Source organism: Rattus norvegicus, chromosome 19 (genome assembly GCF_036323735.1).
Source record: "Rattus norvegicus strain BN/NHsdMcwi chromosome 19, GRCr8, whole genome shotgun sequence".
Lineage (NCBI taxonomy): Eukaryota > Metazoa > Chordata > Mammalia > Rodentia > Muridae > Rattus > Rattus norvegicus.
Window position 1 is genome coordinate 44,184,895 of NC_086037.1, and position 27,568 is coordinate 44,212,462.

Consider the following 27,568-nt stretch of genomic DNA (forward strand, 5'->3'; position numbering starts at 1 on the left):
GAAATTTGAGGGGCCAGATTTCTAGATTAGGGTACAGTGGTAATAGTCATAGAATAGTAATTGTTAAATATGAGTTGAGTCAATTTAGTAATTTGGTGAGCTGTTATATACAAATATGAGTTAAATTATTGACTTCCGGGCCACATCTTTTTAGGGCAAAGTCATGGCAATAACAACACTATTAAGAATAAAGAACTTAGATTTGGAAGTTGGATATAATCAAGTGTGTTCATTGATTAAATGATTATATTAAATGATTTTACACTTAATTAGTTGAGGTTAGTTTTTTTAAATATTATTTTATATTTATGGGTACTTTGCATGCATGTTGGTTTCCACTGAAGCCAGAAAAGGGAGTCAACACCTCTGGAACTAGAGTTAGGGATGGTTTTGAGCCACTGTGTGGGTGCTGAAAACTGAACCTTAGTCTTCTCTAAGAACAAGTGTTCTTAACCCCCGAGTCATCCTCCAGGAACTGTCTAGAGTTCTTTGCCCCTCAGTAGGTAGATTATGTGGGTTATTTTAAGTTACCAAGTTGCTTTTTTGTTTGAAGAAGTCAGCTACTTCTGCGTTTTAACTTCATATCCTTATCTATAAAATAAGAACAATAACAGTAATGTGTTAATATATCTACAAATCAAAAGAATGAGACCATCTATTGCCAACTGTCAGTCTTCCTTTATCTTACAAACCCTGCTTCCTAAGGATGGCAAGACCTGGTGAACTGTAGAAAGATAGTTTAAAGTTAGGCCATGGAATTTTGTGATTCCCTTCAACCTTTTGAAACTAAGTTAAACTGACTCTGTGGTGATAAGGAAGTAGTTTCAGTGGTGAGATGGTGGTGAGATGGTGGCTTTGATGTTCATTTAATGCCTGCTGTTTATTAGACTCCTTCCTTCCTTGGTTTTGATTACTTAAGTGAATTTAATGTATAATTGACTTGAGTGGTGTAATTTTTTTTTTCTTTATAGGCTGCATTTGTCAGGGATGTTCTATTACCAGGAGAGTGGGATGTATGTGTCACATCTTATGAAATGCTTATTAAAGAGAAGTCTGTGTTCAAAAAATTTAACTGGAGATACTTAGTTATAGATGAAGCTCACAGGATAAAAAATGAAAAATCTAAGGTAATTTGATACTTAATATGAACATTTTTTTGTGTCTGAGTGATTCAAAATGTTCTAATAATGGGCTCTGGTTCTTTCAGTTGTCAGAAATAGTGAGAGAATTCAAGACTACAAACCGACTGTTGCTGACAGGGACGCCTCTTCAGAACAACCTGCACGAGCTCTGGTCCCTGCTAAACTTTTTGTTACCAGATGTGTTTAATTCAGCTGATGTAAGCTCTTTTTGTGGTTAATAATATTTTGGTTAATGCCTATATTTTAATAATAGTGCTGTTTGATATGGCTATTAACTTTTTCATACATATGTAGCTAGCCTATTACTAAACCAGCATAGTATTCTGAAAATTCATTCACTTTTGAGTCTTGGCTTAGCCTTGGCTTTAAAGTCATTTCCAATCAGTTTCTTCATCTGAGTTAGCAAATTCTTCTTTTTGGCAATCAAGACTATTTAATTTTAACCTTAGGGTCTCTAGGTTAAAGTCTTGTTTTTAAGCGTTTTCAAGTATCTTTGTATATTTTATACATTGTGTTTTAACATTCAGAGATGGCCTTCAAGTGTGGAGGGATTTGTTTAACTTTTTGTTTTATTTTCTTTTTGTGTTACTGTGGCAAAATACTTTGACCAAAGCAGCTTAAGGAAGAAGGGTACTAGGGTCAGGTGCTGGCAATAGCTGATCTGGGGACTAAGTCAAGGGTACTAGGGTCAGGTGCTGGCAATAGCTGATCCTACTTTACTCACAGTCAGAAAGCAGACAGTGCGATAAGTGTATCCCACTGCTCAGTTCCCTTCTTTATTCTGAACAATCCATGATTCCCAACCCAGGGAACAGTCACACAACTTAAGACGGGTCTTACAGCACATACTGCAGTCAACATAATCACCTACTGCTGTTTTGGGGGGCCCAGCTCTGGGCTAATAGAATACTAGGATATGACGTTGACAATGAACAGTGAATATCACACCCATCTTTTATTATTGTGTAATAACCCAGTCTTTACCTCTAACAATTATTTACATAGTAGAAATGGTGACATAGTTACCTGTTTGCTGTGTGACAGAAAATAGTTTATGTATTCATAGTCTACAACTACAATTATAGTTGCCAAACTGGAGTTCAGATTTGAATGTCTGTTCCTACATCTAGAGTGGGTGGGAGACCTTTGTAGAGATCCATGTTAGTACATTTATGTAAACAAATTCTCTAAAGGTATTAATTTGGTTTGTTACATTAAGGGTTCTTTTCTTTTTCTTTATCTATTTTTTTGAGACAGAGTTTCTGTGTGTAGCCTTGGCTATCCTGCTCATTCTGCAGACAGGGTTGGCCTCAAACTCAGAGATCTGCCTGCCTCTGCCTTCCGTGTGCTGGGATGAAAGGCCAGCCAAGAGTTATTTTACAAAGAACAAAAATGTGTGTGGAAAAAGCACATTCAGTTTGAAAGTTTTATTAATTCTTTTAAATACTTTGATGTTTTACAGATAGTTTCAAGATTATTTGTTTTTCTTGCTGGGCTAACATTTATTTAATGATATCTGTTAAAACCTTCAGTTATAACAGTGATTGTAAGATGTTTATTTAACATAGCAAAATTCATAATAGATTTTTTCAGGGTACTTGATAAGGAAATTGGCTTTATGCAGTTCTCTAAATAGTAACAAAATGCTTTTTATCTCAAGTTTCACTTAGATTCATGATATGAACATTTCTCTGGAAACCTTGAGTTGTATCTTCTAATTACTTCTGTAACCTAGCTTCCAGACTCTTCACTGTGAGTTTGTGTACTTGTAAAAAATGCTTAGGGAGCCATATGATTCAGCGACTTGTTCTGGAGCGAATAGTAAACCTGAGAGTGGTACTATATTAATTTTAGAAACAATTACTACACTTGAAGTTATAGGGCATTTGTGGTTAATCTTATCCATGACCTTGAGATTTTTTTTGTTTGTTGACCTAGGACTTTGATTCCTGGTTTGATACAAATAATTGCCTTGGGGATCAAAAACTAGTTGAGAGGCTTCATATGGTAAGTATGGGTAGAACATAGTTTTCATAGGAAAGTATTTTCATTACTATTAACAGAAGTATGGTGTAGTATATATATTTGTTTAATGTAATGAAGAAAGTAATCTCTTAGTTTAAAAGGTATAGTGAAAAGGAAAAATAAAACAGTAATTAATGGCAGACTTCTTAAAGCTTAGTTTCACTTAAATTAGCAGGATCTGACAAGTTGATATCTGAAGGGACCAGTTGATACATCTGTTTCTAAATATAGTGAGTGTACATAAAGCCACTAATGCATAGCTTAGTTCTTTCTTAGAAAAGTTCATAGATAAAAGTTGGTAGGTAGATATAAGGACACTCTTGGTTGTCAAGTTCAAGCAAGACACTAACCATGCACTAGAAGTCCTTTCATGACCTAATACTAGGGCTTTTAAACATTTGTTCACAGTTTGACCTGGCTAATATATAGGGGATAGGAGGAGATAGATATTCCCTAACACCTTCTCCTAGATGCCATTTGTGACAGCAAAAATACCTGTAAACATGTTAACTCCAGTTTTAATTTTACTTTTACATAAATATGCTGGAGCCATTTGACTAATTTCACTTCTTTGTTCATTATTTTTACTATAGCTAATAGAATCTCTTCCCAGTTTTCTTTTACATAGCCTAAGACTCAGTCCTATCTATCACCTTTTTTGTTGACCATCTAGGCTGAGGTTAGCCGAGGTATTTAGTGTATTTATTCCATCTTTATGTAGTATAGTCGCTTGAGCATTCCCCCTTTTTCTTAGTGGATCATAAGCACAAAGACCGAGAACATTTATATACTTAATGCAGTGCCTGGCTCTAGTGGATGTCTCTCTTGCTTTCTCCTTTTTGATCTCTTCTGTTGATTTTCCTTTACAGCCCTGACTGGCCTTGTCCTAGGTAATCCTGCCGTAGCCTCCCAACTGCTGGGATTGCAGTGTGAGCCTTTATGCCAGCTTGGTCTTTCTTTTTAGTTCTTGTGGATTGAGACTTTTTGTTACGTATGTCTGAGAATAGTATTAGTCTCCTAGGAATTCAGATAAGTCAAGCATTTAAATATGGTTTAGGTTTTTCTTAATCAGAGGACTGAAATCTTGAAAGGTTAGAATGTTGATAAAATCTTAGTGATGAAAAATGAGGCACAGGAATTGATTCCTTTCTCACTTTCCCCTCATGTCCTTCACTTCATGGCTTTCCTTTAGATGTCTAGGTAAATGTAGGTAAAGCACGATAAAGTGCCTGTGCAGCAGGGTCGAGAGTTTTGGTATCTTTGTTAATTTTTCTCAGAGTAGTGTGAAATGCTCATCAACTTAGGGGAGAAGAGAAATGGTATTCTCTACTTTGTCCTCCTGCCCTTGCATTCTGAAATTCCCACTGTGGTCCTGTGGTGAAAGGGACATAGAGCAGTCGGCCTGGGAGGCGGGTGGCATGCGTCAGCATTACAGAAAGGTGCTTGCCTTGGAGGCTGGTGGCCCAGTTCAGTCCCTCTCTAGGGTGAGAGAATTGGTGGAGCATGGTTGGCTTCTGACTTTCAGCGTGTGTCGTAGCAGATGCTTCAAGCGCGGAGCACAGAGTCACAGTAGTGGTAAACACATTTAAACAGTACTATCTGCTATTCTTAGGAATGGTTTACTAACTACATAGTGCTGCAGAACCACTCCCCTACGTGCAACACAATTCTCTTAATCACTTACACTTTAATAGTTTCAGAGTTTGTGGGCAGTCTGTGAGGTCTTGGCTGACTTTCCCTGGGTTTATCCCGCTGTATGTTAACTGGACAGTTTTAGACGAGAGCCAAGTGGGACTGAAGGTCTTGTCTTTGCAGTGGCTGCTGTTTGGCCTAGGCTAGCTCTGTTCTGTGCTGTAATCAGACAAGAGTTAACGATGGTTTTTCTCAAATTTGTTTTGTGATATAGTCAGTATTTTTATAAGCTAGTAAAACTAGTACAAAGAAGGTATAAAAATTATTATGTTAAAATTTATATTTTATAAAAAGAACTAGTACTTTTTATTTTATTTTATTTTTTTTCTTTTGTTTCGGAGCTGGGGACCGAACCCAGGGCCTTGCGCTTGCTAGGCAAGCGCTCTATCACTGAGCTAAATCCCCAACCCTAGAACTAGTACTTTTTAAAACCTAGATACCAATCACAAACATTGAATAAAAAGGTTATGAGTGGTAATATATAGAAATAATGTGTTGTATAAAATTAAAAATGAGGTGAAACTGATCAGTGTTTAAAAAGGAAGACTATTTCTTACTGTTAGGAAAGAACTGGGAGGGACTCAAGGATTTGTAGGAGTTCTGACCTCATGGGTATGTTAATTTGCTAAAACTGAACTGAACTGGGTTTTTTATAATTGCCATATTGGTGCTTTGTAACGGGTTTAGTCATAAGCTCTTAATGTAGGCTAGCCATATCTTTTTTTTTTTTTTTTTTTTTTTTTGGTTCTTTTTTTTCGGAGCTGGGGACCGAACCCAGGGCCTTGCGCTTCCTAGGTAAGCGCTCTACCACTGAGCTAAATCCCCAGCCCCGGCTAGCCATATCTTAACCAGTGTTGTACAGTATGTATTCAAGTAACTAATTTTTAAACTAGCATGAATTAGCAATGTTGAAAATAGTTTTAAAATGTTCCATTGTTTTCTAATATTTAATGAAAATATAGCAAATATTATATAAATATCACAGAATAAATGATGAGATTGTATTGTTACCCTTCAGTGATGCAATAACAATAAATGGTGTATTTTGAACAGGAAAATATTAAAAATCGCTATTCAAACAAATTGTTTCCGTGTATTTGGTATATAATTTTAAGATTTTGAAATAATATCACTATTGCAGATAAGGTTATCTTTTTTCTTTCCTCTTTTTAAGGTTTTGCGTCCATTCCTTCTTCGTCGAATTAAAGCTGATGTTGAAAAGAGTTTGCCTCCAAAGAAAGAAGTAAAAATCTATGTGGGTCTTAGCAAAATGCAAAGGGAATGGTATGTATTCTGAGACACTTGAAAATACTGTTGTTCCCAGATTTTCATTTTATAGTCTTTTATTTACCTAATTTGTGTCTTAGAATTTCGGTGTACTTGATTAGGCTTAACCGTTGGTGCACTGCCCACTGAAAAGTAGGTGGCAGGAGGCCGTCAGCACACCAGACAGACCACACCAGACAGTGTGGTTTCTGCTGCCCAGGTGTATTCTAGTGGTCAATCTTCCTTCTGTTTATTTTGGACAAGTGATCAAAACTAGAGGTTTAGTTTAATTAACATAGAGCGATATGCTTCTATTTAATTTCACCCAAAGTTCACTCAAAACTGAGTCATAATTTCTATATTTAAAAAGTATAGCATTTCGGTGGCCAGTCATGAAGACATAATGGACATAATTAAGGTCCACGAAACATACAAACAAAAAGTGATGGCTCAGGATATAGTTCATTTGTTAGATTTTTTTTTTTTTTTTTTTTTTTAATCTAAGATGCACAAGACCTGGGTTCATTCATCACCACATAAACTGAGAAATTTTTTTTAGGCTTTTGTACAGACATGAGAAACTTTAAAAATTGTGTTGTACCTCTTTATTCCTAGATCGTTGGAAGCAAATTTTAGGCAATGATTTTTTCAAATTATTCTTAAGTATTTTGTGGTTGGGGTGGGTCAGCGGAAGTGTGCAGTGTTTCGGTCATTAAACAGTTTTTCTTTTTGGTAGGTATACTCGGATATTAATGAAAGACATAGACATACTGAACTCAGCAGGGAAGATGGACAAGATGAGACTGTTGAACATCTTGATGCAGCTGAGGAAGTGCTGTAACCACCCTTATCTCTTTGACGGGGCTGAGCCTGGGCCTCCCTACACCACAGATATGCATCTGGTTACCAACAGCGGCAAGATGGTGGTGTTGGACAAACTGCTCCCTAAATTAAAAGAACAAGGTATCTGCTACTGCCATTAGATTGAAAAGTAATGAAAACTTTAAAAATTCTAGTATAAGAGAGCGAAACATAACACTTTGAAATGTCTATTCTAACAGTTTCTAAAGTTAAAGTGTTAAATGTTTAAAGAACTAAAAATCTCAGCCAAATCCTCTCCCCCTAAATTTAGGCCTTAATTCTCATAGAAGTTGGTAAACGTGCAGAGTACCTACTGTTCAGTTTCATGTGGCTTTCCTAGAAATTTCATCTTTCATAAGATACCAGGAATGCCTTTCCTATATACACATTTCCCAGATACTTTGTTAACAGTAATGTTGTGTTCCTAGAATTTTTCTTTTGTGGTGTTTAAAATATTTACTTAAATATTATTTACATGTACTGAAAGCATTTCTATTTAAAGTATTCTGAATTTTTTTGTATGAGAATGGCTATGTCTGGGTTGTATGTATATAACTATATAGTTCTAGATGAATTGAAATGAAACATCTCATTATAGTAGTAGTTTTGTATATTAAGTAGCTTTTAACAATAAATTTCAGTCCTAAAAAAACAGATTTCTATAGTATCAAAAGTACAGTGAGCTTTCAAATTTCTTTAATTATGTTTCAAGACAAGTTATCTCTGTGTAGTCCTGGCTGTCCTAGAATTCCTTCTAGACTAGGCTGGCCTCAAACTCAGGGATCTACTTGCCTCTGCCTCCCTCTTACCAGAATTAAGGCATGTGGCACCATTGCCAGGCTTAGGTATGAGTTTTGAAGGAAAGAAGGCACAGACATCATCACCAGGTTATAAGACAACATTCAATTGGGGCTGGCTTTCAGTTCAGAGGTTCAGTCCATTATCATCAGGGTAGGAGCATAGCAGCATCCAGGCAGACATGGTGCAGGAGGAGCTGAGAGTTCTACATCTTCATCTGAAGACTGCTAAAGAAGACTTGGCTTCCAGGCAGCTAGGATGAGGCTTACAGAGACACTCTCCCAACAAGGCCACCCTTTCTAAGAGTGCCACTCCCCGAGCCAAGCATATTCAAACCACTGTAGATAGTCAGACCAATAGATGGACCTTGATGATGACAGCCCAAACATCATTATAGTAGTTAGTGAATTGGCTTACTTTTATTTTACTTTTTTTGTAACTTTTTATGGAAATAGCTGAGTAATTAAAGAACTGATTTGGTAGGTAGAAGTGTCAGGACTGTGTGGGTTGTTAAATATTAGTCAAAGTTACATTGTACTCTAATGAAATGGAGACCAGAACATCCTTACACATGTAGGTTCAAGAATGTATGCATCAGGGGTTGGGGATTTAGCTCAGTGGTAGAGCGCTTGCCTAGCAAGCACAAGGCCCTGGGTTCAGTCCCCAGCTCTGAAAAAAAAGAAAAAAGAAAAAAGAAAAAGAAAAAAGAATGGGGCTGGAGAGATGGCTTAGAGGTTAAGAGGACTGACTGCTCTTCCAAAGGTCCTGAGTTTAATTCCCAGCAACCACATGGTGACTCACAACCATCTGTAATGAGATCTGATGCCCTCTTCTGGTGTGTCTCAAAACAGCTACAGTGTAGCAACATGAAATAAATAAATCTTTAAAAAAAAAAAAAGGAATGTATGCATCAGGTTATCAACTTCACTCTTGAGTTAGGTGCGCACCATAATTAGTTATCCTCAAAACAACTTCTGTCATACATTTTACTGAGTGTTCTATAGCTGACTTGTGAGGAAAATGGTAGAATAATCTGGATTACAGCAGATAAGTGAAGGACTTCTGATAGAAGTGAGGCACACATTCATGTTAAAGTGTGTTTCCATAATTAGAATACTGGGGATTTAGTGTCAGGGAGTTTAGGCAATCATTTTAAAGAAAATATCTGCAGTGGTGGAGTACAACTTTTAAATATAAACGAGGTGACAGGCTAATGACTCATTCTCCTGAAGGAGACAGTTTACCTTAGTGTACTAGATACATGATACTCTTTTGTTATAATGGAAGGTAGGTGGAGAATGGCTGGCTTGGGTATTGATGCCATTTTTTTATCCTTTTAACCAAATAAATAATTTGGAACTCGATGGATAATTTGTTAGTCATGCTTTTGTTTAGTCTTAAATTTTTAAATAAAAATTCTGTGTTAGAAATTTCTGATAATGAGCTATTTATGTCCCTCAGGTTCAAGAGTACTAATCTTTAGTCAGATGACAAGGGTATTAGACATTTTGGAAGATTATTGCATGTGGAGAAATTATGAGTACTGCAGGTTGGATGGACAGACACCCCATGATGAGAGACAAGTAAGTACAAAAGGATGGGCAGTTAAAAGTCAGATAAAGCAACTTTATTTTTTATATTCCACTAGTGTGTACCAATTTAATATATGTTTGCATTGTGTTGCATCAGAGTATTTAATTTTTTTAAGAAAAAATTAATGTATTTTTCTTTTAAAATTAGTGTGATCTTTTGCCTGCATGTCTGTACCCTGTATGTGCCTGGTGCCCTAGGAGGCCAGAAGTAGTAATTGGAACCCTGGGGTCTGGAGTAACAGATGGAGATGGGTGCTGGAAGAGCAGCCAGTGCTCTTGCCTACCGATCCATCGCTTTAGATAGGGATTCATATTTCCAGGCTGGTCCGAAAACCGGGCTCTAGGTAAGGTAACTTCCTGAGCTAGTCAAGGTGGTATAAACCTGTAGCCATGGGGGCTGGAGAGACGGCTCAGTGGTTAAGAGCACTGACTGCTCTTCCAGAGGTCCTGAGTTCAAGTCCCAGCAACCACATGGTGGCTCACAACCATCTGTAATGGGATCCATGCCCTCTTCTGGTGTGTCTGAAGACAGCTGCAGTGTACTCATATACATAAAATAAATAAATCTTTAAAAAAAAAAAATCCTGTAGCCACAGCTGTTTGGAACTGCAGGAGGAGCAGGTACTTGAGCCGGCGTGGGCAATGTGAAAAATAATCCTACCCGTGTTAGATATGGTGGAGATTATCTTTAAACCCAGTACTCAGGAGTCAGAAGGAGGTCTACATAGTGAATTTCAGTTCAGCTACGGCTACGTAGTGAGATCATATCTTAAAAAAAATAAAAGAAAAAATCCTATTCCACAGCAAATATAACAAGTTCCTAACACTTACTATTTTATTCCCATAGGACTCCATTAATGCATACAATGAACCAAATAGCACCAAGTTTGTATTTATGCTAAGCACACGTGCTGGTGGTCTGGGCATCAACCTTGCAACTGCTGATGTAGTAATTTTATATGATTCAGATTGGAATCCTCAAGTTGATCTTCAGGCTATGGTAAGAGGTAACAAGTAAATACTGTGTGTGCTTAATAGGTGTCTTAGGCAGGGTACGTTCATTTTATAATCCTGATTTTACCTACTAGAACTTTCTTTTAATTTTAAAAAATTTAGTTGTTTAGAAATTGTGTCAACACATTTCTACCTGGTGTGTAAGTAGAGGTCAGATGACAACTTAGGGGAGTGTGTTTTTTTTCCATCATCTGATTTTTAGGAATTGAACTCAGGTCACCAGGCTTGGACAACAAGTTCTTTACCCACTTAATTATCTCCTCAGCCTACAATTTTCTTTGTTTTTACATACATACATATATATATATATATATATATATATATATATATAATTTTAAACTATTTTTGATAATATCTTAACATCTATATCTTTTACTTTGGTGATGTATACCTCCCATTGTCCCTGGTTAGATTTGTCCTAATATATCTCTCCCTTCTCAACACTCACTCACTCACTTTCTCTCTCTCTCTGAATCCAGTGATTCCAATTATTGCACCTATATATGGGGCCTTCTACTGGAGCAAGAGCAATTTTCCCAATTATATCCCCAAGATTCTCCCTGCCCCAGTAGCAGTTACCTGCCAGTAGTTCTTGGCTAGGGAAGTGGGTCTCAACAGCTGGAGTTTTGACGCTTGATTTTGTGCAGGGAGCCACAGCTGTGCTGTGGGTGATGCCTGCAATAGGGTGATAGCATTCTTCTCCGGCCTCTGGCTCTTAGATTCCTTCTCCCACCTTTTCTTTCACCTTTTGATGGGTTAGAGAACCCTTGAGTGTGGTGGGAGGCTGGTGAAGATGTCCCATTTCAAGTTGAACACTCACTGTCACTTAATAGAATTTTATTTCTTTTCACCTAATAGGTCAGCAAAAAAAATACTTTCAATACTCTGGTGAATGCGAATGTCAGTAAATGAGTATAGTTGTGCTTTAGAGAAAAGGGAAATCGGTTTGTGGGCTGGTAGTTGATCTGCCCTTCGGATGCCTAAAATATATGTTTATTTTGTGAGTTGTCTGGCCATCTGAGGAAGTTAATTTTAAGGCTGAGAAAATTCAGGATCTATAAACTAATGTGGATTGTACAAATTCTGACTGTTGTCTTAGAATATTGAGTTTGTAAGTGCAATTTTGAATTATCTGCACGAGTAACTTTTTCTTAAACTCTTTGTGAGGATAGTTAATAGAAATAATAGAAATTGATAAATTATTAGAAATAGGGTGTTTTTTTTTTTTTAAATTAATGTATGAGTTTATGCATGTATACCCACCTGCCAGAAGAGGGAATCTAATCTTCTAATAGATGGTCATGAACCACCATGTGGTTGCTGGGAACTGAACGCAGGACCTTTGGAAGAGCAGTCAGTGCTCTTTAACCACGAACTGATCTGATCAGCTCCAAAAATAAGGTGTTTTGTTGGAGGAACATGGTTTACCAAAAAATAAATAGAACTAACATTCAAATTAATTTGATTGAGTGTATTTAGCTAGTTGAGTAATATTTAAATATGATTTTTATATCATTTGTGAAGAACACTTTTCACGTTTTTAATTTTCCTAATAAGTGACATTTCATTAATTTGATGGATAAAAAGATTTTGAAACTAAATTCAAGTGAAAGAAATGATTATCAAACTGATATATTACAATTTTGTCTGTTAGATGGTATCATATTTTTTTACTCATGTGGTTGGCTTTGTTGAACAACTATAATTTTCTTTAGGAAGCTTTCCTTGTATTTAATTTGATTAAATCTGGGAATTTAAGAAGTATTTATGTAATATGAATCCATATTATAGGTGTTATATTTAATGAGTATTTTAATTTTGCTTCTCAGTGTACCTGTAAAATGACATGGTAATTTAATTCTGCTAGGACCGAGCACATAGAATTGGACAAACGAAGACTGTTCGAGTGTTCCGCTTTATAACTGATAACACTGTGGAAGAAAGAATAGTAGAACGTGCCGAGATGAAGCTCAGACTGGATTCCATCGTAATTCAACAAGGTGAGACCTAGAACTTGAGATAACTTCTTTTTTTTTTTTTTTTTTTTTGGTTCTTTTTTTCAGAGCTGGGGACCGAACTCAGGGCCTTGCGCTTCCTAGTTGAGATAACTTCTAAGTTGAATTGACAGCAGCATGTTTCAGTCTGATGCTCTAGGGGAGATTTTAAGCACCTGGAGTCCAGCTAACAGTCAAGAAAGAAGATATATATATTCCAGATATTTTAAACTTTTTAATTTTGTCATTAATGTAATGAGTTTTGAGCTTGGATAAGTTGATTTTAGTATTTACTAGCTAGCAGGTTTTCTTCTAACCTGAACTTCAAACTTCACTTAAGTAGAATAAAAAGTGATAGTTTTTAGGAATTAATGGGATACTATATAAAATACATGACATTCAGTATAGCATATATTAAGTTGAGCTGTGGTGATTTATTAGCACCAGGGATACTGAACAAAAATATGTGTTTCCTGTGTGGAACTATTTACTAGGTGACTGTCAGGCGCTGGCACTGTTCTTGCAGTAGAGACTAAAGCAACAAGTAGACCCCAGTGTTACTGTTTTCAAGGAACTTTAGAATTTAGGAGGAGGGGGACTGCACTGAAGCTGTAGGACTAAAGAGGAGTGGTATTTTATTTGGTTCAATTGAAGGGAACTTGTACCAGATCAGCTGTTAGGAAGACACACTTTGTTTATTGTAGTTGTGAAAAAAAATTAGATTGGCTAACTTCCTACCAGTTGAAGGTCTTAATTTATTATGTCAAGTTCCTTTCTGTGTTTAAACTAAATTTTCAAAAGCTTTTGAGTTTTTCATATTAGATATTTAATTTTGTTATTTTTAAAAAATTAATCAGTTAATTAATTGATTGATTAATTGAAATGGTTTCAGCTGATGTAGAATTTGCTAAGTGGACTGGGCTGGCCCTGAACTCGGAGGTTTGCTGCCTCTGCTTTTCAGAATTGGGATTAAAGCACCTGATTTAATTAAAGATCTAATATATGAAGACTTTTGTTTTAGTGTTCTTAGCAGACGCCGATTGGTTAAGATGAACAATAACATCCTTCTGATGGGAAATGCCTTTATGTTTATATGGTTTACATATATATGTCAGAATTTGTGACATTTTCTCTCAGCTTTGATTTTCTTTTTCTTTTTCTTTTTTTTTTTTTTTTTTTGGTTCTTTTTTTCGGAGCTGGGGACCGAACCCAGGGCCTTGCGCTTCCTAGGTAAGCGCTCTACCACTGAGCTAAATCCCCAGCCCCTTGATTTTCTTTTCTTTTTTGTTTTTGTTTGTTTTTGAGATGGTCTCATTGTATAGCTCTGGCTGTCCTGTAACTCACTATATACTTTGGTCTGGCCTTGAACTCACAGAAATACCTGCTTCTGTCTCCTGAGAACTGAGATTAAATGTGTATGTCACTGTACTCAGCAACTTGATTTTCAAATATCTCAAACAAAAAACATTTTATTGAGTCAATAAAGCTTATTACAGTAGGTAATATATAATATGTAAGCTTTAGAAATACTTAACAACTTAGACAGTTGAAAAATACGGCATTAAATTTAACATAGTAGTGAATTTGATCATTTGTAAATAGTAAACAAATGGATAAAATTTCTAATATTTAATTTTTTAAGTTTATAGTAAAATAAAGTCTTAATATAATACAACACAATCTCTCTCTCTCTCTCTCTCTTTTTTTTCCCCAGGGAGGCTTGTAGATCAGAACCTGAACAAAATTGGGAAAGATGAAATGCTTCAAATGATTCGACATGGTGCCACACATGTGTTTGCTTCAAAAGAAAGTGAAATCACTGATGAGGATATTGATGGTATTTTGGAAAGAGGTGCAAAGAAGGTGAGACACTAGTATATGATAGTGTTTTGTAACCAATAGTTTATGAAGAAACCCATGACCTGACTTCTCCATAAACATGAATGCGTGTATGATTTTTTTACTGCAGATAAGAGACTGAGAACAGCCAGCAGCATCTGGAGGAGTCCAGAGCAGAGAAAGTAGACTGATCACGATAGCAGCATGTGTGGCCAGCCTGGGGAAGCAGCAGAGGGTAGAGAAAGCATAGTGAAAACAGCAGGACAAAGGGAAGAATAGTGAAAATAGCCAGGCTGTAAGATAGGAAGGATGAGCAGGGGAAGCCCAAGAGCTACATGGAGTTAGGTATGGGAGGAGAGGAGAAGGGTGAAGATGTCATGGTAACAGGTCTTTATGATATAGGGGAGCTTGGAGGCCAGCATGGGCTTTGCTGTGCAGATAGGTGCCAATACTAGAGAGGCTGCCAGCGGTTAGGGAAGTGACTCCCTTTGGTGGACTTCTGGCTTGACAAGTTTCTGAGGAATACTGGCTTTATCCAGCTGCAAGAATCCTATAGTCAGGTTAATGCAGTTTCTGCATATTTGCACTGCCTTTTGAATTTGAGGAATTTGGAGTTTCCTTCGGACCTAACAGTTTAGACAAAAACTATTTGAGAAAATATTTTCTCTGTGAATCATCAACTTCTTTTTTCTACAAAAACCAAGCTTTCATATACCATAAAGGAGTCTTTTTATTTTTTTTTATTTTTTATTTTTATTTTTGTGTATGGGTGCCTGTCTGTGCATCATGAGTGTGCCTGTTGCCCAATGAGGCCAGAAGAAGGCACTGAATCCCCTGGAACTGGAGTTAGATACAGTTGTGAGCTCCCTTGCGAATTGAACCAGATTGTCTGGAAGAGCGACAAATGTTCTTAACTTTTGAGCCATCTTTCCAGTCCTGTTTTGACTACAGGTCTTAAGATTATTTTACTCTCAATTTAAGAATTTTTTTTTTTCTATGTAGACTGCAGAAATGAATGAAAAGCTCTCCAAGATGGGTGAAAGCTCACTTAGAAACTTTACGATGGATACAGAGTCCAGTGTTTATAACTTTGAAGGAGAAGACTATAGAGAAAAACAAAAGGTAATTACTTCAGAGTGAAGCTTTACTGAACACTTGAATCATGTGTTAGTTGCTCCTTCACTTCTTAGGTTTTCATGGTTCAGTGTTGTGAATGTAATCCCTGAGTTATCTGTTCCCTTGCTTATTTACTTACGGGGGTGGTGGTCTTAACACAGCCCTGGGTGGACTTCCTCAATTTCTATCTGAGACTGGCTTGAATTCTAATTCCCTGCCTCTGGGTCTGTCCTTAGTGCTGCCATTACAGATGTGTGCCTAAGTTAGTTTTGGAGTATTTTTAATTTATATGATAAGGCTCATTGCGTACTATTTCTGAAAGCATTCTTTTTTTTTTTTTTTTTTTTTTTACACTCCGAAAGCATTCTTGTATAGTGTGAGTATCCTTTGGAACATTTCAGAGTAAACTAAATGGCAATAAAAAGGCCATGGGCTATTTTTCTTAGAACTTGAATTGATAATTAAAATGATTCAGTAGATGTATCTGCTACTACAGAGAGAAATTGTCATATGCTGTATAAAAAAATACTTGTCATTTTTTTTTAACATTTAGACAAATACTGACCATAGGTTTTGTTTTTTTTTTTTTTTGTTTTTTGTTTTTCGGAGCTGGGGACCGAACCCAGGGCCTTGCGCTTGCTAGGCAAGCACTCTACCACTGAGCTAAATCCCCAACCCCAGTTTTTTTTTTTTAAAGAAAATTATGTCTAATTTTTCTACTTACTTGGGTTGTAGCATATATTCTGTAGTATTTTATAAATTCTGCTTTGTGTGTTAATGACATAGTATTAAAAATGCCATAGTCCTTACCATTGTAGAGTTTGTAGTTTAGTATTTCATCAATATATTTTTATTTATACGTCAATGTAGATAATTTATTGCTTTGTATAATAAAATTACTGATTGGAACTTTTCCCCATCCTAGATTGCATTCACAGAGTGGATTGAACCACCTAAGAGAGAAAGAAAAGCCAACTATGCTGTAGATGCGTACTTCAGGGAAGCTCTGCGTGTCAGTGAGCCTAAAGCACCCAAGGTACGGTGACAGCATGGACACACTTAAATATGCTACATTCTCTAACACTTTCACAGCAGAGTAAAATTGAGAATTATGTTTGCTATTTTTGAATTGGTTTAAATGTTGATTAATGTCAGTTCATTTCTATTTAAAGGTGAGTTTTCTTTCTTGGAGAATTGGCTTTTATGGTTTAGGAAATGACTTAATGTGAGTGAGAGTTCTGTGTATTTTTGTTTTTTAACGGACAATACTGTTTTTACTTTTCTTTAGGCGCCTCGACCTCCAAAACAACCAAATGTTCAGGATTTCCAGTTCTTTCCTCCACGTTTATTTGAATTACTGGAAAAAGAAATTCTATATTACAGGAAAACTATCGGTTACAAGGTGATTGAAATTCTTCTCTTTGCATTTTCTTCTCAGAAGCACAACGGCAAAGCTACTTACTGACTTTTTTATTTAACTAACTTGAACCTAGTAGGAAATGCTGCTGTTGCCTGCTGTGCTCTAGTATATGAACTTTCTGAGTTTTCACTAAAGAGAAAATTTCATGAGTAATACTTTTTAAAGATGTAATATACTAGAAATTAAGCAATATGGTTAATTTTATGGGTATATTAAAAATGTGTAATGTTAATTTGTCAAGAATGTATGAAGCCTCTTAAAATTAACCAATTGATGGCTTTGAAAAACCTGTGTTAGGTACCTCGGAGTCCTGATCTACCCAATGCAGCACAGGCACAGAAGGAAGAGCAGCTTAAAATCGACGAAGCAGGGCCCCTTAATGACGAGGAGTTAGAGGAAAAAGAGAAGCTTCTGACTCAGGTATAACCTTGATTAACACAAAATTAAGTTATTTTGTAAAGTACTAGAAACAGCTTTAGGTTTGTTGAGTCAAACATAAATGCACATTTCTGTATTCAAAGAGAACAACTGGGCTGACAGTGTGATCTCGTACTGGAATGCTTCCTAGCATGTGTGGTATTCTAGGTCCAATCTGTAGCACTGCAGAGAAGGAAGGGAGCACAATTCAACATGGGGAAGCTTGGACAGATGCTGCTGGATTTGATTTGCATTTCTAGTTGAGGTTGTCGGTATGTACTGGGTATTAGAACTTATTTTCAGTACTGCCAGCTTTCTGTGTCTCTTCCAGGTTATTCTAAATTACAAATTTCTATTTGGTACTTAATTTAAACCATTTAAAAATTTTTACGTGTTCATTGTACTTGGTACTTTGTTACATGAGAAATATTTTGACACCAACTATACATTGGATGTTGAGTACATTCATCCCTAGTCCCCATACTCCACCCTCCCACTCCTCCTCATTGGTTGCCTTTGTTCTTCTGTTCTCTGGCATTGGGGTGTGTGTGTGTGTGTGTGTGTGTGTGTGTGTGTGTGTGTGTGTGTGTGTGTGTGTGTAAATGCCAGCTAGCAGGAAGGAAGCGTTCAGTTGAGTTTCAGCTTGAGTCCTCTATCTGCAACCAAATAGTATGCTGTCCCCAGCAGGAAGGTTTAACATCTATTTCTGATGGGCAGCCAGGAACACTGGCAATAGATTGTGTTGTTTTAGGGTTTCTGGGGCCTTCCTGATCAAGAACTTTTATGAGGGAGGTATCCTACATCTGGCAATGCGGGTTTGTTTGATCCTCATAGCTTTCATAGTCAACCCATGCAGGATGCTGTTAAAAAAAATACACAGTTATATACTCTTGTGTTCCTGTGTGTGGATACTTGTGGGAGTCAATACTTTTTAACCATGTAGATTCTGGGGATTGAACTCAAGTTAACAGTCGTGGCTACAGGTACATGCTGTACCATCTCGCTGGCTCTTTTAAAAGTCATTTTTATGGGCTGTAGGTAGTATATAGATAGTAGGTTTCAATATGACTTCTTAGATCTTTAGTTTTGGTTAACCCTGTCACCTGTTTTCTCCTTTCTTCTGCTCCTTTTCCATTTGATCATTACCACCCTAGTATCTCCTCACTTACTTTATATGTGTTCTGTCCTTTAAGCTTGTTTTTCTTGCATTTTTCTACTTGTTCATTTTTCTGTTACTTTTATTTCCCAACTACTAATAGTGTATCAAAGCTACGAAGAGGGTCATTGAGCTTTTCAGTCAGCATTCCGATTGTCTTTCATTTAGAGTTCGTTGTTAAGGTTTCTAAGAAATTTATAATGTATTGGTAAAAGTGTGTACGTGAAAATGTAACCAAAACTCCAAGGTAAGATAAAGTAAGGATTTTTTTTTCTGTACATCAAATGTGTTTGAAAGTAGCGTTGTTGTCTTAAGTTCTGTGTGCTGTCATTAAATATTTTGCTTATTGCTGTTTAGGGGTTCACTAATTGGAATAAGAGAGATTTTAACCAGTTTATCAAGGCTAATGAAAAGTGGGGTCGCGATGATATTGAGAACATAGCCAGAGAAGTAGAAGGGAAAACTCCAGAAGAAGTCATTGAGTACTCAGGTAATACCTTTACTATATTGTCACTCTTCGAGAGTTGAATAGAAGGTTTCTGGAAGCTTCCTGTTTTATTTATATATAAACCCCCCCGCCCCTTTTACCCATTTATTCTTTTCCAGCTGTGTTCTGGGAAAGATGCAATGAGCTCCAGGACATAGAGAAGATTATGGCTCAGATTGAAAGGGGAGAGGCAAGGATTCAAAGAAGAATAAGTATCAAGAAAGCACTAGATACAAAGGTACTGTGTGCATTAAATACGGGGGCTGTGTAACTCCAGACTTTGATATGATAACTACATTATAAGAAAAGATTTCTAATTTAAAATTTCCTTAATAAAAAAAATTGTTAACTTTTGTTAACATAGTTTCCCTGAGTACTAAATTGATAGCCTGGTTTAAAGAAGACTCCACTTCTTCCTAAGTGTCAGAAAGCTTAGACCTCATTTCTGTAGTCACAACAATGGTGAAAAACTATAAAAGTACTACAGGACAAAGAGCAGGTCAGAGTCTTGAGATAGAAAATTCTGATTTGAAATGGAACATTTATGGTTGGTTATGGGAAGGCTGAAGTAAGCTTGAAGTATGGATTACATAGGACTTGTATTTCATACACTGTGTATAAATTCTAGATTGGACGGTACAAAGCACCCTTTCACCAACTAAGAATATCGTATGGTACTAACAAAGGGAAAAACTACACGGAAGAAGAGGACCGCTTTCTCATTTGTATGCTTCACAAGCTTGGCTTCGACAAGGAAAATGTTTATGATGAGTTACGACAATGCATCCGAAACTCCCCTCAGTTCAGATTTGATTGGTTTCTCAAGTCCAGAACTGCGATGGTGAGTGTCCAAGGTTTGTGTAGTGTGTCAGTTCAGAATAAGTATATTATTCAGTTATTTGTTACCTTGTTAAAAACATCCTTGAAGGAGACTTTAGTTTCAGAAATTAATTTCCTCTAGTGTTCACAGCCACAGCGTGAAAACGTTAGAGGCAATTTGAAGAGCTTGTCTCCTTTAATGTTGTGTGTTTTAACATGGCTTTATATAGTAGGGCTAATTAGGTTCTCAGTGAGGAGAAGTGTTCACCTGAACATGGTGACTTTTTTTTGCAAGTAGGCAGTTGTGTAGATGGCAGTGTTCTTCCCGCATCTGTCTGTCAGGCGGGATGCTGTAGCTGGGTTCTTTAAAGTGGCTGGTTGGCATAGAACAATATTTTCTATACTGATTTGAGACTGGGTTTTGTTTGTAGTTTTAATGTCTGGCTGTTTCTAACAAGAGATGCCCATTTCTAACATCATCAAATTAGAATTCAAGAAAGCTTACCTTTGGATTGTATCTTGCTTTCTGTATTTCAACACCTTTAACAAAAATTGAAAAGTCTTGAGTTTGAAACATACAGCAGTAAGAAAGTGTATGCATTTGAAGTATCTTGTTAATGTACAATGCCGTGGCATTTTCACATTTGATCATTGAAAAATAGCTTTCCTTTTCAGTTGGTAGTAGAACTGTAGTTTTGTGACATCTTTAGAGAAATGTAACTAGCATATGGAACCTGCCCTGAAGATACTTATATATAAGTATATGGTTAGTTGAAAGATTGAGTTGCTATAAACTTTACTGTGTTTCTTTTATATAAGGTACTATTTTTGCATAACATATAAGAAATTATTTCATAATAGTGCTAGTGAGATAGTGTCACATACCACATAAGCCAGATCTGAAAACTGCTTTCTTAGCATGTTAATATTAAGGCATACAAAATAAACATATGTAGGTCTTTATGGTAAATAAGAGGCATAGTTTTTGACCAGGAGTGCAAAGGATTCACTGTGCCAGCAGTGTGTGCTACAGTAAACGTGATAAGACATTGTGCACCACATCCTTCGTGTGTGTACTGTGCCATACTTTTGTTTTGTTTCCTTTTGAGACAAGATTTCTCTGTGTAGCCTTGTCTGTCCTGGAACTTGCTCTATAGACAGGCTGGCTTCAAACTCATAGAGTCGTTTGCTTCTGTCTCCTCAGTGCTGGGATTAAAGGTGTGCTCTACCACCTGGCTTTGCACTATACTTTTTAGAAAGGAAACAAAACTTTGGTTTTTATTGTAAGCATTACTAAGCCATGCATGGATTTTTCTATCAGGTGGTTTAGAATTATTTTACTATGGCTGCTTGCGTAGGAGTTTTACTTACATATAAGAGATTAAAAAAACAAAGACACTTTTTTCCTGTAAATAAACAAAGCAGTGATGCAAATGGATCTTTACCTCATTGCATGTTACCTGCTGACTCTCCGTTACACTTCAGATCTCTTCTGGCGGCCACATAGATTTGTAGAGAGTGGAGGCAGATAAAATACATCGTGGGTGTTAGCCTTCCTGCTTGGATGGGAGTGGGCTTTATAGCTATGTGCATAACGGCCATAAACTAAGATGATGATGCTTTTAAAGAAAATATTTTTTTTTAATCTCTTAAGTTCTGGTTAGTTTTGGTTTTGAATTATGTATGCTAATCTTTAAATATAAGTAGTCCAGAGTTCCTTGGCATAGTTATTAAATGTACGAGATGTTGTGTTAGTACCTACATGATAAACGAAGGAACAGTTTGTGAAGAATATACACTATACTTTTGTTTGCTTATTGGCATATTACCACAGAGCTACACCCCCAGCCGTGTTAGTGCAGCTTAAAAAGAATGAAGTAAAAACATTAAATCCTTGGAGTTTTTGAATCCTCATAGTGTGGTCTGTGAGAAAAAGTGAACTTCCTTTTGTTTTTTAATCTACTATGGATATTTAAGGGATTTTTGTATTTGTTAAAATACATATTTAGATAGAGAAGTCCTATCAGCATGTACTTGGAAAAAACAAGTTTATCATATATATATTTGTAATGCAGGAGCTCCAGAGGAGGTGTAATACCTTAATTACTTTGATTGAAAGGGAAAATATGGAACTAGAAGAAAAGGAGAAGGCAGAGAAAAAGAAAAGAGGACCAAAGCCTTCCGTGAGTACAGATTATGTGAATCATACAGTTTTGGGTGTTTTATGCACAGTAGTGTGTATGTGCATGTGTGTGTGTATTATCCATATATGTATGTGTAGTAATACTCACTGTGTGGGGCGCAGAGGTTGACAATCAGATGCCCCTTTATTTTTTGATTAAAGAGTCACACTGAATTTGCAGCTTGCCATTTTGCTAGGTAGGCTGTTGTAAGCAACTCTTCTTTTCCAGACCCATGCACCATCATTGGGTTTTAGGATTTTACTGGATTTGGGGATCAGAGCTCAGGCCCTTAGACTTGCATGACAAGCAGTTTACCCACCAGCCATTTGTCCCGCAAACCCACCACAACCAACTTTTAAAGTATTTGAACATTGTTTTGTTTTTCCTTTGTAAATAATACATTTGAGTTGCCTTAAAATATAAACTGGGTTTGATACACTAAATATAGAAAACCATGTTACTCTGAGGAGCTAAAAGAAACTCTTCTGATTGCCAAAAGTACTCACTTGTTCTTGAGAATGCTTGAAATTTTAGGAGACTTTTAAGGAGTATTAGAATATTGAACATGGTGGCTTGACAAGTTCTATGGCAGTCTTCTAAGTTTTTTTTTTTTAAAGGTTTATTTATTTTATATATATGAGTACACTGTAGCCGTCTTCAAACACACCAGAAGAGGACATCAGATCCCATTACAGATGGTTGTGAGCCACCATGTGGTTGCTGGAAATTGAACTCAGGACCTCTGGAAGAGCAGTCAGTGCTCTTAACCACTGAGCCATCGCTCCAGCCCCCGTCTTCTAAGCTTTGATTTAAGTTTAGTTTGATTCTAAGTTTGATTCTAAGTTTAGTACTGTGTTAGTTTGAATGTAAATATTTCAGGAGGAAATAGGCATCCTGTTAGTCAGCAGCAGTAAATTATTTGGAGATTTGATAGTAGTTTTGAAAGATTTGTTATGAAGCCCTGCAGAAGAGTCTTAGGCTGTCAGTCATATGCAGTCACTGCTACCATGCTGCATCATGTTTGAGAACTAATTGTTCTGTTTGTTTATAGACACAGAAACGTAAGATGGATGGTGCCCCTGATGGCCGAGGAAGAAAAAAGAAGCTGAAACTATGAATGCGTTTTGTCTTATAATCACTAACTAGTAGTTCTTTAATTTACGGGTCTTCATAAGATGTTCTGTACAGTGCTCAACTGTTACTGTCATTCAGAGACATGAGGTCATCTGCTTACTGAGCTAGAAACATAGTATGTAGTTTCCCTTTTTTAAATGCAACAGCTGTGCTGAAATTTTTTTTATCATTAACAATTGAAGTAATAAAACAGGCTTCATTTATTAATAAATGTTTCATTTGATTTATTTTTCTAATAGTTTCATTTGTGAGGATTGTGGCTTTTTATCAGCTACTTTAACACTTGTATGGCTTAAAAACAAGCAAACAAGTAAAAAAAAAAAATGCAAATAACATTTGATTGGTCCCTTCTACCTGGTTTGTAATTACTTCACATTCTTTGCTGATTTTTTTTTTTTTTTTTTTTTTGGTAGTACTATTGAGTCTCATCTGGAAAGATTGTGTAAATTGCATTCTTGCTTATTATAGAATGGGGGTAAGGCAAGACATATTAATTTTCTGTGCATATTTCTGTTACACTTTCTGTTTCTATGGTTCTGATGTGAATGTGCCCTATTTTGTTGGATGAATGGCCTTTTTTAGTTGTATAGCCAAAGACATTTAGTATTTTCTGGTTCTTTAAGGTAATGTATTATTTTGTAAAAGGAATTTTTTTAAGTATTTGGAAAATATTTTGACAAATGGCCTGCAGCAGCCACAACTTAGAAAGATAATGTCAGAAGTGAGGTGATTTTTTTTTTTAATTTGAATGACCAAGCCAAAATGAGGTGAGAATTTGTCATACTGTTATAATACTAATAGAATGTACCCTCTCAGTTTATAGTATTTTTTGAGTTTTTAGAGTAAATGAAAATTTTATTTTATTATATTTTACAAATAACTTCTAAGTCTTAGTAGCAAGATGGAGTATAATTCCAGTTTTTATTTTCTATGGAATAGACTGGTGAACTGGAGACCTTGAAGCAGGAATACCCAGAGGCCTTTATGTGCTACACATCATTTGTATAAAGTTTTATATGTGCAAATTGGGTACATAAGCAGTTCTCCATTTTTCTAAGGGAATGCAATAAATGTAGCATCGTGAATAAATATAACTTTTATAATCCTTAAAGTGGTCTTTTCTTTCCATTTCTTTGAACTTTTCCCCAATTTTTTTTTTTAAGATTTATTTATTTTATATATGTGAGTACACTGTCGCTGTCTTCAGACACACCAGAAGAGGGCATCAGATCTTATTACAGATGGTTGTGAGCCCCTATGTGGTTGCTGGGAATTGAACTAGGACCTCTGGAAGAGCAGTCAGTGCTCTTAACCACGGAGCCATATCTTTATCCTCCCCTCCCCATTTATTCTTTAAAGGTTTATAACTTCAATCTTTCCCTATAAGGATAGTCAGTTTTTCTTAGATCTCTCTCTGAAACTTAATTTTTGTGTGTACACGAGTCACTAAAAAGACTGCTGTGTGTACTATGACGGTCTGATGTTTTCTTAATGTAGGGTTGCTGGTGTCAGGGACATGCAAACAGTCCAGAAACTAGTAGAGCAATTTGAATTTTCATTATTCAGAGTTAGTTAATATTGATCCTTAGATGTGCCCTCATTTTGGAAGAAATAATCAAAAGCATTTTAAGATTGAAGAAAACTATATAAACAAGGTCACAAAATTGAGTTTGGAAGATGGGAGGAAATTGGGAGGTGCTGTGCGTGAAGGAAGCTGAACTGAGCATGTGTCTGTTAAGACCTGGATATTTAAAAATAGAAGTATAAGGGAAATCTTAAGTGAAAAAAATTAGCATTATGATTTGGCCAGTGCTGGACATTTGTTCTAGAGTCCATTTGCATAGCACTCCATGCTCCTCTAGAAGGAAGGAAAGAGTGCTTTAACCCTGAGCTACCCCTATCTTGAGGAGAGGTTGCTGGTGAGGATGAACTGGGAGCCACACCACAGACGAGCACAGTGGAGGCATTGCACCGAGCTGTTGAGATGTGATGCATAGAGTAGACTTAGGAAAGCAATGCTTCAAGGTATTTTGCTAAAGGAAAAGGAAATCTTAGTGGCTGTAGCAGCAGACTTCCTTACCAGTGAAAGAGTCCGCCTGTCTCCCCACACTGCGGAACCACTGAGCGGTAATGTTTCTAGGTAGCCAGCCAGTGCTTCCAGGCTGGTCCTGAACAAGTGAGCCCTCTGCTTCAGCGTTCTAGCTGTGATCCTGGGTGGAAGACAGTGCATATAATACCTAGACTGAGAAAAAGAAAAGTGGGGTTGCGGATTGTCTCCGTGGTAGAGCGCTTGCCTACCTGTGTTCAGTCATCAGCTCCAGGGGGAAAAAAGAGAAAAAAGTATATTTTTCAGGAAGAATGCTTCATTACTAATTTTTCCCATGTAATTCTCATGTACCTCCCAAGGGCTGAGATTACAGGCATGCTCTAATATACCTAGCCAGTTAGATTACTAAATGTTAGCATTTAACTCGAGTCTAACTACATTAGAACTGTGTTTCTTTAGGACGTGGCACCGGTGGTGTCGGCAGTGGCAGTCTGTGAGGAGAATCACTAGTATGGCAGGTATGCACAGGCTCTGGCGTCAGTGTCCCACAGTCCTAAAAGTAAATCACAGGTTGTGACCCAGAAGTTAACGGGCTACATACAGGCATGTTGAATTTGAGATTATGTCATTTAGAAGGCCTCAGAACATCCATGGGTTAGTGTTTCCCTTCCACTTTAATGGAATAACTGTAACAACTTAAAACAATTAACTTTTCCTGCTCTCAACTTTAATCAGTCGAATGTCTCAGACAGTAAAGGAGGTTGAACATTTGGATAAGTCTGAATAATTAAACGAAGGCTGACGTGCCAGCTAGTTTTTAGCTATCAACTTTGCATAACCTAGACTAACCTGGGAAGAGTCTTAAATTACATTTATTTAATTTGTGTGTGTTTGCGCTTGTGTGTGCGCGCGTGCATGCGTGCCGGTGTATGGACACACATGTGCCACAACACGTGTGGCAGTAATAGGGCGGCTTTTTGGATTCAGCACTGGCCTTTTGCCACATGGGTCTTGAGGATGGAACTCCGGTTGCCAGGCTTTGACCTGGGAATAGAGTCTCAGGAGTCTTCTAGACTCTGAAGCTGGCCTGTGGGGATGTTACTAAGGAGGTTGGGAGGTTGTTTTATTGCTAATTGATGTGGGAAGATCAGCATCATTGTTAGTGGCAGCTGCTAAGTTGGGTCCAAAACTAAAGAAAGCTAGGAAGCAGACAGCGTGGATGCGCTCATATTTTCTGCTCCTGATTGTGGATGTGATAGAAGCTGTTGGAAGGTCCTACCCTGCCTTACCCACAGTAACGGACTGCAACCTGCAATTTGAAGCTAAAATAAATCCCTTTCTCCTCTAAGTTAATGTTGCCTATAATGGAGAGGGTTCCCTTTTAATGCTGTGGGGTTGTGAACCCTCCGTTCACAAAGCCGCCTGTGAAGGAAGTGTGAGGAGACAGTACAACAGACTAACATGGGGAGTATTATTTGAAGTCTCTCCATGAGACAAATGTCTCAACACCCCATTCACTTGAAGCTTAATTCCTCAATTTAAGAGTAAGAGACACAAAGGATTTTCTGAAAGTCACTGAGGATGGACTTCAATCTTCAGCTTTTTCCATTCTCCCTATTGAGGCACAGAGTCTCAGTGTGAAATCCATGCTGGACAGAGTCAGAGCCTAGATGGAGCCTGGCAAGGCCAACAGCTCACAGTTCACAGTGCTCTTCCTAATATTATGGGGTACCGATGCTAGTATTATGACCTATAGAAGATTAGATCAATACTTGCTAAGTGGTTTTAAAAGATTTGGGGGACTGGAGAGATGGTTTAGCCATTAAGAGCAATGACTGCTCTTCCAGAGGTCCTGAGTTCAGTTTCCAACAACAACCACATGGTGGCTCACAGCCATCTGTAATGGGATCTGATGTAAAAATTTTTTTTAAATTGTTTTTGTTTTTTGGTGGTAGAGATGGCTCAACATATAATACTACCCACTCTTCCAGAGGACTCAGGTTTGATTCCCAGCAGCCACATTGTGACTTTGTGACTTCAATTGCAGCAAATCCAAAGCCCTCTTCTGGCCTTGTGGGCACTGCATGCATGTGGAACACAGACATATATGCGGGCAAAACACCCATATTCGTAATAAATAAATAAAAATGAAATATGATTAAAAGATTTTTTTGGGGTGGGAGATGGGTTAGCAGAGCTATGGTTTTTCTGGTGGAATGAAAACTGGAAAAGGCTTTTCTTAGAAACTGCAGGCACATGGTAGGTTTCCCTTGGACTGGGAAACCCGGACTCCAGGACAGCTGCTAAGCTTCGGCTGATGGAAATCATGCCATTACCCATCCAAATCACCTCAGTTAGGAGCCTTCTTACTCGGGGTGTGTCAAGTCGAGATTTAGGTCCCACGTAGGCTTGGAAATCAGTTTACACGTGTCTGATAGAAAACAGATATAGTGGGGCACAGAGATGTGGCTTAGAAATAACTTGGCGTGATGTATGCCTTTAATCTCAGCACTGAAGTGACAGAGACAGGTGCTTCTCTGTGAGTTCGAGACCAGTCTGGTCTGCA

General features: G+C 37.2%; 1 protein-coding gene across 3 annotated transcripts in view; it reads left to right on the forward strand.

Moving 5' to 3' along the window:
* Positions 1-24,073, forward strand: part of Smarca5 (SWI/SNF related, matrix associated, actin dependent regulator of chromatin, subfamily a, member 5) — a 36,503-nt gene extending 12,430 nt beyond the window's left edge. The window contains exons 7-24 of one of the 3 annotated variants that reach the window (NM_001107419.1): positions 972-1,127; positions 1,208-1,339; positions 3,081-3,149; positions 6,034-6,143; positions 6,862-7,088; positions 9,246-9,367; positions 10,224-10,376; positions 12,258-12,390; positions 14,099-14,247; positions 15,226-15,345; positions 16,265-16,375; positions 16,628-16,741; positions 17,057-17,179; positions 18,690-18,822; positions 18,939-19,057; positions 19,448-19,660; positions 21,714-21,821; positions 22,873-24,073. In NM_001107419.1, coding sequence (NP_001100889.1) covers positions 972-1,127; positions 1,208-1,339; positions 3,081-3,149; positions 6,034-6,143; positions 6,862-7,088; positions 9,246-9,367; positions 10,224-10,376; positions 12,258-12,390; positions 14,099-14,247; positions 15,226-15,345; positions 16,265-16,375; positions 16,628-16,741; positions 17,057-17,179; positions 18,690-18,822; positions 18,939-19,057; positions 19,448-19,660; positions 21,714-21,821; positions 22,873-22,938 — 2,358 coding nt within the window. In that variant the 3' untranslated portion in view covers positions 22,939-24,073. Of the gene's footprint in view, positions 1-971; positions 1,128-1,207; positions 1,340-3,080; positions 3,150-6,033; positions 6,144-6,861; positions 7,089-9,245; positions 9,368-10,223; positions 10,377-12,219; positions 12,391-14,098; positions 14,248-15,225; positions 15,346-16,264; positions 16,376-16,627; positions 16,742-17,056; positions 17,180-18,689; positions 18,823-18,938; positions 19,058-19,447; positions 19,661-21,713 lie in introns of those variants that run through there. The other 2 variants (XM_063278020.1, XM_063278021.1) reach the window with 2 other exon arrangements.
* Positions 24,074-27,568: the final 3,495 nt, after the last annotated feature.